The sequence below is a fragment of the Rhinopithecus roxellana genome, chromosome 1 (assembly GCF_007565055.1).
Source record: "Rhinopithecus roxellana isolate Shanxi Qingling chromosome 1, ASM756505v1, whole genome shotgun sequence".
Classification (NCBI taxonomy): Eukaryota; Metazoa; Chordata; class Mammalia; order Primates; family Cercopithecidae; genus Rhinopithecus; species Rhinopithecus roxellana.
Genome location: NC_044549.1, coordinates 123,860,235 through 123,874,026, shown reverse-complemented (window position 1 = coordinate 123,874,026; position 13,792 = coordinate 123,860,235). Strand labels below are relative to the sequence as shown.

General features: G+C 51.5%; 1 protein-coding gene across 2 annotated transcripts in view; it reads right to left on the bottom strand.

Moving 5' to 3' along the window:
• The window catches only part of PKP1 (plakophilin 1), a 49,290-nt gene that overhangs the window by 15,847 nt on the left and 19,651 nt on the right, over window positions 1–13,792 (bottom strand). For both annotated transcript variants that reach the window (XR_747904.2, XM_010362688.2), the window contains exons 3-4: window positions 3,841–4,235; window positions 336–480 (exon numbers count right to left, since the gene is read on the bottom strand). Coding sequence is in view for 1 of the 2 variants with exons in the window: in XM_010362688.2 (XP_010360990.1) it covers window positions 336–480; window positions 3,841–4,235 (540 nt within the window). In the remaining variant the exon portion in view is untranslated. The remainder of the gene's footprint in view (window positions 1–335; window positions 481–3,840; window positions 4,236–13,792) is intronic.

Here is a 13,792-nt window from a genome sequence, read left to right as displayed (position 1 = left end):
GGAGGGCAGGAGTTGAGAGGTGGGGAGCAGTCATGTTCTTTAGTGGGATTTGAGAAAGGGGGTTTCTGTTGAACCCATGGCTGGCATTGAAGTATCTCTTCCACAACCAGTGGAGGAAGTATACATGCCTAATGTCCACTTAAACAGAGGGCTTTGCTCTGCAGAAAGTTAAGATGCCCAGCTCTAACCTTGGGCAATGTGAAGGCCCCTGGCAGCTGGGCAGGGCAAGAAGAAGCCAACTGCAGATGCCCCCACCCATCTCTAAGAGCAGAGTCAGGCTGACACACCCAGGCCCTGCGCAGGCCCACCAATGAGGAAGGTATGCAGCCAGCTACCTGTTGCTTGGCAGATTCATCCTGGAAGCAGGTATGCTGGATGTAATAGGCCCCAATGGCCTGGTACTTCTCATCCTGGGAGCTCAGGTACTGCACAGCCTTGGGGATGGTCAGCCCACTGCACTCAATGTCCTCACTGCAGATCCTGTGAAGAATGGGCAGTGGGGGTGGTTACAGGGTGGGCTGGGAGCCCTGTTGAGGGAGCTCAGAATTCCTCCTGGTACACTAAGCTGCCACAGCCTAATCTGCCTCTGGAGAGCCAGAACAAGGCAGTCTGGGCCCACCTGGAGAATACCCCTGGGAACGGTTCCTCTCTTCCAGAGAAGGGAAAGCTACACCCACTGGATTTTCCCCATGTGAGAATAGTGAATCCCTGGTCACAGTTAATGTCCAAGCAGGTATGTTATCTCTGCACTGAGGAAAAACTCCTCCCTATTCCCTGAGGGGAAGCTTCCCACCCACCTTGCCATCTCTCTTGTTTGTGCCTGGTATTAGGAATATGGAAGACAATGGACATGATCCCATCCATCCATCCATCCATCCATCCATCCATCCATCCATCCATCCATCCATTCATCTGTCTATCCATCCATCTATCCATCCATCCGTCTATCCATCCATCCGTCCATGCATCCATCTATCCACCCATCTGTCCTTACATCCATCCATTCATCCATCCATCCAACCACCCATCGATCCATCCATCCATCCGTCCGTCCATCTATCCATCCCCAAGTCCAGCTGGGCTTACACAAAAATTTTCACATCTACCCTTTCTTCCCAAATTATAGCCACCAATTTCCTGATTTTGATCACTTTAATGGCAGCAAGGGACTGCTATATTTGGCTTTCTTCCTCAAGCTCCCCCATCTAAAATTCATACCCTTTTTACTAGATAAGTGGTCCTAAAACCCTGTTCACTGTGTTGTTCTCTAGCTCAGAAGCCATCAGTGGCTTCTCCATACTTCAGGTTCAAGTTTAAACAGCTTAGTCTGATATCCAGGGGCAGGTATTAGGTTGAATCATAGGAAATGTCTGTAGTTAACCTTTTTTGAGCCATAAAACCAGACATTTCATGTTTTAACCTAATAACCCAGCTGCACTATGAAAACATTCCCCAGCCCCTATCCAGGGTCTGCTCCAGCAAGACTATCCCCTTCACTGGACTCTGGCCAGGTCTCAGGCTTGCCTCAAGGTACATCACTGGCCCTGCTCAAGCCCCACCTTTGTAAAGCATTCCTAGGGAAGGGAAACCTCTCTTCTAAGAACCTCTCCAGCTCCCCTGGTGTAGAGTCACAGGGTGGTGACTGGCTATGTCCAGCATTCAGAGAGGGAGCCCTCTCCTCATGCTTTGACATACCTAGTGGTCAATAAATACTCATGGTTTTAGCTACAGCAACCCAACCTCATTTCTAAGAAAACCACCCGAGTCGCAGAGCTCTCTGGCACTGGGTTAGTAGTACTGCTGCCTGCATTGAGAGAAGGTCACTGCATTCATCAGTAAAATGGCTTGACACTCATCCCTTCCATATCTCACCTAGAACCTCCACTCAGGGTCTCTGGTTGGGGCAATGAGCTGAAGCCAGAGGTTGCCCTGATCAGCCTCTAAGAGAGAGCGGTTTCTAAGTTCTTCTCCAGATCATCCTAAATACGCCTTACAGCCTTCAAGTAGTTAGGAAAGGTCTAGCTCTACAATGGGGTCCTGCTTATTTTCAGAACAGTGTGGTATTGACAGGGAAGAGCACAGGATGGAGAGCCAGCTGTGTGGCCTTGGACAAGCTGCTTAACATCTCTGTGCCTTGTTTTCTCCTCAGGAATACTCATGCCTGCCTGGCGAGGGGTGTGAGGATTAAAGATGAAGAATGCAAAGTTCCTGAGGCTCTCTGAAAAGGAGTTAATTGTGTAGCTCCAGAACAGCTCTGGGTTGTCCCTATCGTGGCTGCTGTCCCCTGCACTTGCCAAAGAGTCTGGCATGTACTGGATGCTCGGCAAACGTTTGCCAAACACATAACAATGAGCAGTAGGTGGTGATGAAGGACAGTTCAAAGGTTCAGGGAGCCTCCAGCACTGAAGGGCAGGCTCAATGTCACTCACAACACCTCTGCATCTACGGTTCCTAACGGCGCACCCCATTCGGTGTCCTTTATTCCCTCTGGGTGATGGCCGTCAACATCTATGCACAGGAGTTGTGCTCTGTTCTGTAGCACTAGATCATGAAGCCCCATGAAGTCCCTCAGGGTTTTTGTTGTTGTTGTTGTTGTTGTTTGTTTGTTTGTTTGAGACAGAGTCTCACTCTGTTGCCTGGGCTGGAGTGCAGTGGCACTATCTCAGCTCACTGCCACCTCCACCTCCTGGGCTTAAGTGATTCTCTTGCCTCAGCCTTCTGAGTAGCTGGGACGACAGGCGCCCACCACCATGCTTGGCTAATTTTTGTATTTGTTTGTAGACATAGGGTTTCATCATGTTGTTCAGGCTGGTCTCAAACTCCTGAGCTCAAGCACCCTCTACCCACTCCTGCCTCAGCCTCCCAAAGTGCTGGGATTATAGGTGTGAGCCACCACACCCAGGCCATGTCCCTCAGTTTTTATGTCTATTCATCTTATTTGTCTTTTGGATTTACAGGTTATGTTTTAGGTTATGTTATAACGTAACCTAAAACCCATTCTTTTCCCATCGTCCGTACAGGGGCATATTCCTTTGCTCTTTCAGAACATGGATAGAGATTTACATGCCTAAGATCAGAGGTTCTCAAACTCTAGTGTAAATCAGAATCACTGAAGAGCTTGTTAAAATATGCATTGCCGGGCCGGGCGCGGTGGCTCAAGCCTGTAATCCCAGCACTTTGGGAGGCCGAGACGGGCGGATCACGAGGTCAGGAGATCAAGACCATCCTGGCTAACACGGTGAAACCCTGTCTCTACTAAAAATACAAAAAACTAGCCGGGCGACCTGGCGGGCGCCTGTAGTCCCAGCTACTCGGGAGGCTGAGGCAGGAGAATGGCGTGAACCCGGGAGGCGGAGCTTGCAGTGAGCTGAGATCTGGCCACTGCACTCCAGCCCGGGCGACAGAGCAAGACTCCGTCTCAAAAAAAAAAAAAAAAAAAAAAAAAAAAAAAAAAAAATGCATTGCCAGGCCCCTTTCCCAGTGTTAGGTGGGTCCCCAAATGAGCATTTCTAACAAATTCCTGGGTGATGCTGATGTTGCTGGTTGGAGGAACACACTTTGAGAACCATTAACCTCCCTCTGTTCATAAACTGTGACCTTGAAAACCGACACAGTCAATGTCTGTTTCAGCTTCACTCTAAGAACTTCTTGAGGTCAAGGGCCCATCGGGCCAGGTTCTCCCCATCAGGGAGTCCATCACATCAGGGACAATGAACTCCCCAGGGACAGAAGCTATGTCTCTCCTGTCATCCCAGGAGCCCTTTGCAGGGTGCAGTCAGGCTAAGGGTGTGTCTCCCCACTGGCCCTCCTGGCTCCGCAACCCAGCCCAGCAGCACTCACTTGGAGCTGGCCCTGGAGTGGCTGAAGGACAGGTCCTTGTTGCAGGAGATGGGCGGGACATACACGGGGTCCTGCTTGGAGGCACAGGAGGGTGGGCGCACAGGGCACTTCTTCACGGCCTTCTGACCACTGCAGGTGCTGTAGAAGCTGTAGCGGTTCTGGGTGGTCTTGTGGCCCTTGCTGCCCAGCGTGCCCTTGCGCAGGGTGCCCCGTGGGTCACAGTAGAGGTCGGGCTCACTGCGGCTCGCCTTGATTTTCTGCATGAAGCAGATGTCGCTGCCTGCTCCAGTGGTGTTACAGCTGCCCCGGGGATAGTGTCGGCTCCAGTTCTCCATCTGGCTGTAGGAGCTGAAGCGCCTGTTGTCAGGCTCCCGCTTGAGGGTTCCATTGTAAATCTGGCCAGGGAAAGGGAGAAAAGCTCAGTCAAGGTTCCTAAATGGGGGTCCTGGATCCAGCGGGGCATGAGATACAGCCCTCCCCAGCCCCCGTAATAACGCTCAGAGAATCCCAGAATGTTTGGCGTGGAAGGAACCTGAGCCATCATCTGATATATTACTTTTCTAACTGCAAACTGTGACACATTACGGATTATAAAGTCAATTTAGAAGACTGTGACCATCATTTTTAAAAAGATGGAATAGAATAATATATCCTGGAATATAAAATATCAGAGTGCAGTGCAGGTAGTAAAGTCACACATTGTTTTGTGAAACAGTGTATGGGTACTGGATTGCAACATACAATGCATTTATTACTGTGAATTGCTGTCAATAAAGTTTGACAACCTCTGATCTAATCCCACATGGTACAGTCCAGGAGGGGGAGTTGGAGCCCCAGAGGAAAGTGACCTTCTAGTAGTCACTCAGTGAGAAAAGGACAAAACTCAGACTTGAGCCTGGGTCTCCAAGCCCTATGCCATTCCCAGACACCAGCAGCTTCTCACATAGCCAGCCTTCTTTGGCCCCTTATACTCAGCACACAGAAACTTCTATTCTGGCCAGGACTGTTTTCTAGTGTTCTTTTCTGCTAGACTCTTCATCTTGCCTCCCTTCTTCCAGGGCAAGAAGCAAAGGGTAACAGATCACCTCAAATGCCAAACAGGGATGATATTCCTGCTCCCTGGGCTCTTTCACAAGGGACCGTGAGCTACGGGCCTGCTTGCACACATGGAGGCAGGCTGGGGCTGCAGGGTGGGGTACAGGGAGGGCCTCCTGGGCTTTGTTGTTAGGCTGGCAATGGGGAGAAGCCGGGCAGAAGCTCAATCCAGCATGAAAACATACAACAGACAATGAGGTGCCCCAGGGGCTCTGTGTGAGCCCAAGCGGGGAGTTGGCCTCCTTGGGACGAGCCTGTGAGGTTGGAGACTTGGCGGGAATTAGCTCTGGAACAGAACTCTCCGAGGAGGACTTTCCCAGGAGCTCACAAGCTGGTGGGTCTGACCTGCTCCAACTTGTTCTCAGAGTAGAGGATCAACATCGAGTCTGATAAAAAATGTCTTCACACAGGTGCTGACTTGGGACTCACCTTTGCTGGGATGGGCCAGGGCCAAACCCAGCAACCCAGGGCCTGCCTGCCCACCCCTGCCCCTCCCTGAGAGAGAGAGAGAGAGAGAGAGAGAGAGAGAGAGAGAGTATATGTGTGTGTAGGGGAGGTCGTTAGGCAACTGGGTAATTCCCTTCCACACCAGATCTAGCCACACAAGGCTGGGGAGAGGCTGGCACTCAACTTGGTCCTTTTTCATCTCTGCAGGGAGTCACAGACAGCAGGAAACTCCCATGGTTTGAGCTCCCAGAAAGACTGGGTGTCAAACCACCAGTCAGAAGTTGCATCCAAAACTCAGAAGCCACAGACTGTTAACCTTGGCAATGGCCTGCTCATCCCCTTCACCCACACACCCAGCTGTGCACTCAGGCAGGCACAATTTTCTTCCCCAAACTGGGTCAAACCAACCTACCCCAAAGAGAACTGGTGTCTGGTTGTTGGGAGAGGCATAGATGGACAATCACAAGGCATGGGGAGAGGAGCTGGGCAATTTTCTGAGCATCTGGGTATGGAAAGCGTGTCCTGCAGATTACAGGCAAAATATGCCATGAAAGCCTTTATAAATGGCCACACCCTCCATTCTCCTCTCAGGGGAAGGAAGGTGGCAGATGACAACATGGAGGGGGAAGCCCAGCATTGCCAAAGGGCGAAGAGCCAGCTAAGCCTTAAATGGAAACACAACAAGGAGTACCCTTGTTCTCCGTAAATGACACGCCTGGACGTCATCTCAGACACCTGATGAGAAGCCCAAACACTCATCCTGGCCCAAACCCAGCAAAGATGTGATCATGCTGATTGAGCCTCTCAGAAGGCTTTGCTTTCCTGTGCTGGGAAAAGGAGCAGCTGGCAGCCTTGCCAAGTCTCAGCCAGGGTGGGCTGCCCACAGGGAATGCACACTGGCTGCACCCACAGGGGAGCGGGCAAGGTGGGGAAGGCAGGGACGTCCCCATAGGACTGCATTTCCCAGCCTCCCACCGTCAGCCACACCCCAGTGGCATCACCCATTCCTGGGAATTCCACCCCAGCTCCTAGTGTCATGGTGCTGGTGGGCTGTGCTGCCTGAGGACAGCTGGGTATGACTCTCTCCAATCATCATGGCCTTTTGCTGTCACTTTGACAAGCAGGAGTAAAGTCTCCTCTCAGTTAGACCCCATCCTCCCCAAGTACCATGAGAGGGCCTGGATTCCCTCCAAGGCACAAGGAGGTGAACTGCTACCAGCTCTCCCTGCACAAATGGCCTGGGACCTGGATGAAGCCTGTAGCCTTGAAGACTGAAATGGCAGCAACTGCCTGGGAATCGAGGTGCTTCCTCCAGTTCACTGGGCTGAGACCTACAAAGTGGAGGAAGACCCAGGGTCAAGAACACAGACTCTGGAGCCAGCCTGCCCTGGCCTTGTCTGTTGCCCAGTGCCTCAGTTTTTCCATCTGTAAAACTAGTATAATTATACCCAACATAGAGGATTGTTGGGAGAATCCAATGAACTAATGTTAGGAAAGCACTCAGGACGGTCCATGACATGAGTGTTTGCTCAGTAGGGACATCGTATCCCTCTGACTCTCAGACTGGGCACAGGTTGGCTGCCTTAGGACTTGGTTCCTAAAGGAGAGATTGTATGTCACCCGTGACATACCTAAGGGAGCTGCCAGGTGTCATAAGAGGGAGGATGAACCCAGGAAGCCAAGACAGTCCAGGAAAGGTATGTGCACCAGTATCAGAGCCCCATGCTAGTCTCACCCCACAGACACAAAACAGTTCTAAATATGTCTCAGAAAAGTGGAGGAGCATGGTCTGCCCAGATGGAGCACCTCGAGTGAAGCCAGGCTTTATCACAAATGGTGCAGTGTTTCTTTACGTGGGTGCTGTCGGCACCTGAGGCAGAACAGTTCTTTGTATAGGCTGTCCCAAGCATCCCAGGATGTTTAGTGCCCCATCCTCCAGGCTCTAAATGCCAGTAATGCCTCACAGTCATTGCAAAATGCCGCCAAACATTTCAAAATGTGCATTGCAAAATGCCTCCACACATTTCCAAACACTGTCTTCCAGGTCCCGGGCGAGGAGCTGCAGCCAGAAGAGGATGCACGGACAGTGCACGTGTGCCTGTTGCAGGTGGGAGAGCTTCACTGCCAAGGCCAGCTCTCCCAGCCACACCCCCACATTCAGATGGCAATCTGCCGGCAGTGCCTGGCTCTTTGAATACAAAGGACAGTGACACACATACAACCTCTTGTCTGGTTATCCCATGGATCAGAACATTCCAGAGGCTGGAAACTCAATTTCCTGGGAGCAGAGTTGATTACTCTGCCAGACAACAGGCTAGACTGGACAGCCAGACAGAAATCCAGAGTATTCCGAGAGACATGTTTCTTCACTGGAGACCAGTGGGGCTTTGGAGGGTTCTCACAGTCCAAGGTGAGCCAGGAAAAGCTGCTTTTAGCTAGGAGCCCCCAGCCAGTCCCTGCTCTGCCGTCTGCTTGTATAATTCCCCTTCTCCCCTTCCTTCTTGGAGAAGTGGGATGTTTTAACCCCACACTGAAAGCTCCCCTCTATTCCTGTCCCTCATTAAGTCAGGAAGCTCTCAGAGGCCAACCCCTCCTTTATAGGCAAGGAGACAGTCCCAGTGAAGCAATACAAGCCCCAGATCCAGGGCCTCAAAGAACTGAACATGACCAGTTGCCCCTTGAGGGAGCCATTCAGTGTGGAGTGGCCCCCAAAGCTGGAAAAGCTCCTGATTGCCCAAATCATCAGATAGGGTAGTAGCCATTCAAAAAGAGATGGCATCCTCCTGTCCTTCCATTAGAGAGTCCTTATTGACCCTCCTCTTTTACACCCCTACTGCCCAGGCTCTGGCTCTGGCTCCCATCAGCTTACCACCAGGCCACTCCAGTGCCCCCACACGGCCCCTGCCCAGCCCCCAGGGCTCTGGTCCCTGCCTTGTGATGCCATCACTCCACCTTCCTCAGGGAAAGCTTTCATCAGCCCTTGCCACACTGGAGAACCTACAGCGTCTGCTCCTTACAAGACAAACTTCTCAGCCCAGCCCCACCCTGCCTGTCCAGCCATCTCTTCCCCTCCCCAGCACACTAAGCTGCCCCATGACCTCAGCCACATCCCGGGCTCCCTGCTTCTGTTCAGATGCTCCTCCACCCTGAACAGCTTTTCCTCACCTGCCGCCTCCTAAATGCTGTATTTCTCTAAGGCCTCTTCTCAACCTGTCATCTCCAGAAGGCCTGTTCTAACCCAGCCGTGTCTCCATAACAACCAGAATTGGAATTATTTGCCCTTACAGCCAGGGGCCTCTGGTCTTGTTTGTTTTCTAGTTGCTAATGTAGGTTTCTGTCTTTTCCCTGAGCTCTCCAGGGCGAAGATGCCCTTAATTGTGCCTAAAACAGGGCTGAGCTCACAGCAAGAGCTCAGGGAAAGGTGAACTGTGACTGTGAGAATTTGTGCTAGGGATGGAGATTCAGGATGCTGATGGCACTGGAATTCCCACAGTCTCCAGGGCAGAGAAGAGAGAGGAGGCACCATGAGTAAAGTGGGCTGGCAGGAGGTAGGGCCGTTCTAGGCAGGGTGAGGCAGCCTGTGCTGGTGCACGGCATGGGGTCTAGCTGTGATGTCCAGAATGCTTCCCTTTACCCCTTGACCTGAGCAAAGCAGCTGGGTGGTTGAACCCAGAGAATTTTATCCAGATCTAGCTGGACAGACAGAAGCTGCCGGGCTCCTTGGGAGCTGGGTATGTGCCTGGCAGGACAAGATGAAAAGAGTGTCTGTGTCCCCAGCTATTAGCCCATTTTGAAACCAAGCTTCTGCCAGCAGGGTGGGGCCGGCCAAACCTGTTCTCCAGCGAGACACACCCTGGTCTGCCTGCCGAGTCACACACCCAGCAGTGTCCAACAGGGCCATCTTCAGCAGCGTGATCTCCCAAGGCCCTTTTCATGAAAGGGAGTGCATGCACAGTTTCATGGAGTCCTCGTGCCTCTCAGGCCTGGTGAGGGCTTGCTGGAGAAAGAACCTTGATTAGATGCCTTTCAAGGACAGGTTCCATTTGCCACTTGCCTAGTACCTGCCACTCCCCACTCAGTGCCCAGGTAAGGGGCTCTCATGTACTAGGCATGTAGTGACCCTTGTTCATCTTGCTGGGATTTCAGTCAGGACCGGGGGATTGGGTAGAGCTGACCTGTCACAAGGAGCACCTCGCATGTGGCTTAGTGGCGCTGCTCTCACCCTCTCTAGGGGTTTGGAGAGTGCAGGTGATCTCCCAGCAAAGCTGCCAAGATTGGGGCACACAGGGCTCCAGGAGGTTGAGAATCTTCCCAAAGGGGTAGGGGTGGCTGCTTATTCAGCAGTCTGAGTCAGCATGGGAACCACTGGGGCCTGAGTCACAACAGATGGGACTTCAGCAGGGGAAGTGTTGATCCCTGCCTCCTGACTCCTCTGGGCATGGCTCCTTCTCTGAGAAGCAGTAGGTTCCACCCTGGGCTGGCCCTCCTTTCTTTTCCTGGCACACTGCTTTGGGCAGAGTAGCCCCAATGCTCAGAAGCCCTGACGTCTGGACACAGAACAATACCATTTGGCCTTCGAGGAGGTGTGGTGGGTGTACCTCACTGTGGGTCCTCAAAGGCAGAGGGAGCTGCACCCACAATGCCACCGCCAGCACCCCGAGACCAGCAGTGCCCACCCAGGTGAGAACTCCAGAAGGCACTTGCTAAGTGCTACTGAACTGAAGTCGCTAAGTGTCCACTGAGAGAAGGCACAGCAGAAGCCACAAACACCCTGATGCCCAGTGCAGGCACATGTTGCCACCTGAAGTTTTAAAATGTAAAAAAAAATGTAAAAGTTTTGGTGCCTGTCCTCAGAGTAGAGACTTCCCCAGAGATCTGGTTAATAATGGTCAGTGTCCCTTATAAGCTTTGAAAAGCAGAAACAGTGAGCATACTTCAATCACGCCAGTATTAACAAATGTCTACGGATAACTGAGGACAACTTTTCTAAGCAGAAAACATCCTATAAAACTGTGTAGCTTGTGGGTCTTTTGGGAAGATGCTGCTTTCTCCAGTGAGGCCCCGATTCTGGGATAAAGAAGGCATCTTAGCCTCTGGGGCTCCAGGCTCTACGCCTGCCTGCAAAGGTCAGGTCCATGGCAGTTCCAAGCCTGGTGTGGGGGCAACATGCGCTGTACAGCCCAGTGCCTAGATGACACCTGGTGCTCCATCAACACGAACACGCAGCTATGCCAGCTCCTGCACCAGCTCCATCTCCGCTTCCTGCTCCCTGCCTATTTACTGCACTGTGGGGAAAAAGCAGGTTTTCCGAAATGCTTCTCTTTTACCTTTCCCCCTCTATACCTGAGAAATAGGTTTTTTCTCAGCTCCTAACACTGCTAGGATGGGTTTGCAAACAAGAACCTAAGTTTTCATACACAGATATGTCTGTTTCCTTTCGGAAGGGAAATCCCTGGCAGGCGTTTGCCACTTCAAACGCAGCTCTCACAGCCCGAGTGGTGGAGGACCCCTGGCCCTCAGCATCTCCCTTCCATGGCCCCAGACAAGTGGAAGGCATGGTCATTCTGCCCTCCAGGAGCCCCGTGTTCTGAGGTCATAGCTTCTGGCTTTCAAACCCAGAGGCTGGTTCAACTGTACCAGAGATGGTTCGTCATGAAGAGGGAAAGCTGAGGGGGCCATCCTGATATGAAATATCTCCTGGAGTCCTGGATGATGGGCCAGCACCCCGGAAGAGCACCCTTGAGGGTCAGGAAGATTCCACTGGGCCAGATGCCCCCCATCCTATACTGGGAAGTTGGAGGGAGAGGCTGGCCGGCCCCAGAGCCACCCCAGGCACTGAACCAGGAGGTGCTTTCCAGTCCTGGGAAGAAGAGAGCCAAAGGCTAGGAGGTGGCAGCATCCTGAAGGGCAGGTGCTTACCTGGCCCAGAAAAGAGCTCCCTGGAGACCCAACAGTGGAAAGAAACCACTCCTGCTGTTTGAGACAGCTCTGTAGCCCAGGCTGGAGTGGAGTGGTGCCATCATGGCTCACTGCAGCCTCAACCTCCTGGGCTCAAGCAATCCTCCCAACTCAGCCTCTCAAGCAGATGGGACCACAGGTGCACACCACCATGCGCAGCTGATTTTTAAATTTTTCTGTGAGACAGGGTCTCCCTGTGTTGCCCAGGCTGATCTCAAACTTCTGGCCTCAAGTTATCCTCCTACCTCAGTCTCCCAGAGTGCTGGGATTACAGGTGTGAGCCACTGTGCCTGGCCTGTTAGTCAAGAATTTTACATGAAGGGAGAGACACTTGGCTGGGCCCCTCAGTGCTCGGGTAACAGATCTCACTTTTGGAAGAGGAGCATGTGTGCATGCACGCTCACACATGGACACATACACTTCTATATGCAGTCCCCACCTGCTCACATGGGACAGACATCCCATGCCAAAAGTGGACTCAGGTAGGGAAGGTCTTTGGAAGTTGCTTGAGCATATCTTGAACACCATCGCTGGTGTGGCGCTTCCCAGTGTGCAAAGGGCTTCCCTGTTCATCACCTTGTGATTATCTCCCACCTGGCCAATGAGGTAGCAGGGCAGAGAGCAGTAGCTTTGTTCTGTTTGTGAGCATATTAAGCTCAGAGAACTTTAGACTGGTCCAAGGCCACACAGCTAAGATGGGGCAGACCCTAAGCCAGGACTCAGGTCTTTGGTGTCTCTTACAGTGATTATCCTCCAGCCACTCTGCTACCAGAGTCTGGTGACACAAACAAAGCCTACAGGGCAAAAAGTTTCTGTAGCTAAGGGGGCCCTCTACAGAAATTCTAGCATCTCTGGCCAGTTGCTGGCCCTGACTCCTGGAAGACCCCATCCCCAGTGGTTCTAGACACAGGAGGTGCCAGCCCTTCTTCTTTGAGCCAACTGTGGGAGGTTCTTGAAGACATTTAAGAAGTGTGTAGTTACTTAGCCGTGTGTCACGATTCTAATGCCCAAAGACCTGGGCTGGAAGACCATCTGTGCCAAGGGATGCCATGCCTGTGGCAAGGAGATCTTGTGGTCATGACAACTGTTCTGTCCTGGCCAGGACAGTGAGAATGAAGGTGCAGTGAGTAATGGGAGTGTGACTGTTTGGTTCCTCTCCATCCATCTTTTGCTCTAAACGCACCACTGAGCACACACAATTGGGGCTGAGAAAACAGGGACTTGTGTTAAAGCTGGCACCTGATCTTCTGGAACTCCTCCAGTCTTGCTGAGCTACTGGTGTGGTCAGGAAGGAGGAGGAAGGAGGGAAGGTTCCCTGGCTACCCCTGAGCACCCCAACTCTGCTCCCAGCACTGTGGGACCTCCTGAGAGCTGATTAGGACCCCAGGTAGATATGAAAGAAGCTTGGGGACTTCCTGGGGGCCCTCTCCAGGTTGGCCACAGAAGGCAATCCTCCCACAGGGCTCAGCACCCAGCAGGCCCTGGTGAGTCCAGAGAACTATAGGTTCTCAGTCAGAAACATCCACCTTAAATGTGCCAGTTAAAAAAGTGTTCAGCCAGGCGTGGGGCTGGTCACCTCGGTGAGGGAAGGCTGTACTTCATGGCTCTTCTCTTCGGGCCTCAGCTCTCCTACCTTGCCTGCTTTGGGAAAATTATCCTGAGCCATTAGCATATGATCCGGAATCTCCCCCAAGTGCTGGCCACGCACTACTGGTGGCTGTGGGGTGACTCCAGGGAAGTCAAGGACACAGCAATAACTAACATTGAAACTCATAGAAAGGACTTCTTTTTGCCATTTTGATTACTACAAGGAGAAAGTCTAGCTGGGTGTCAATATGTTTCTTTAATATTTGCCAACCTCCCTTTTTAAGCAAAAACAAAACCAAACAAACAAAAACAAACAAACAAACAAACAAAAATTTTTCTGTCAGGTAAAAGTACCTAGCTAGAATTAAATAATGTTATGTTTTTATTCTATTTACTATAATTGATTACCAAAGTTGTGGTTAGTCTTCATTTGTGGCAAAAGATACCGGTTTCTATCATTTGGGTGAGTGATATAAAGTTTCCTTTCAAAATAAATACATTGGAATAGCTGGGTATGGTGGCACGTGCCTGTAGTTCCAGCTACTTGGAAGTCTGAGGCGGGAGGATTGCTTGAACCCAGGAGTCAAGACCAACCTGGGCAACATAGTGAGACCCCGTCTCTAAAATAAATGCATGAATAAATAAACAAATGCACTGGAACTGATAAGTAATTCTTTAAATTTTAAGTAATTACTTTAAGTAAATAATAGTTGGTATGATTTTGCAAAAATTGTGACAGCAGAACGCAAATGACAGAGGTCTGGGAAACATGATTGCTCATAGTGGCAAAAATACCATGATGTGACAGTGTGACCAGGAGCCCTGAGTCAGGAGTCAGGAGACCATGTTCCATTCTTGGTCTCCC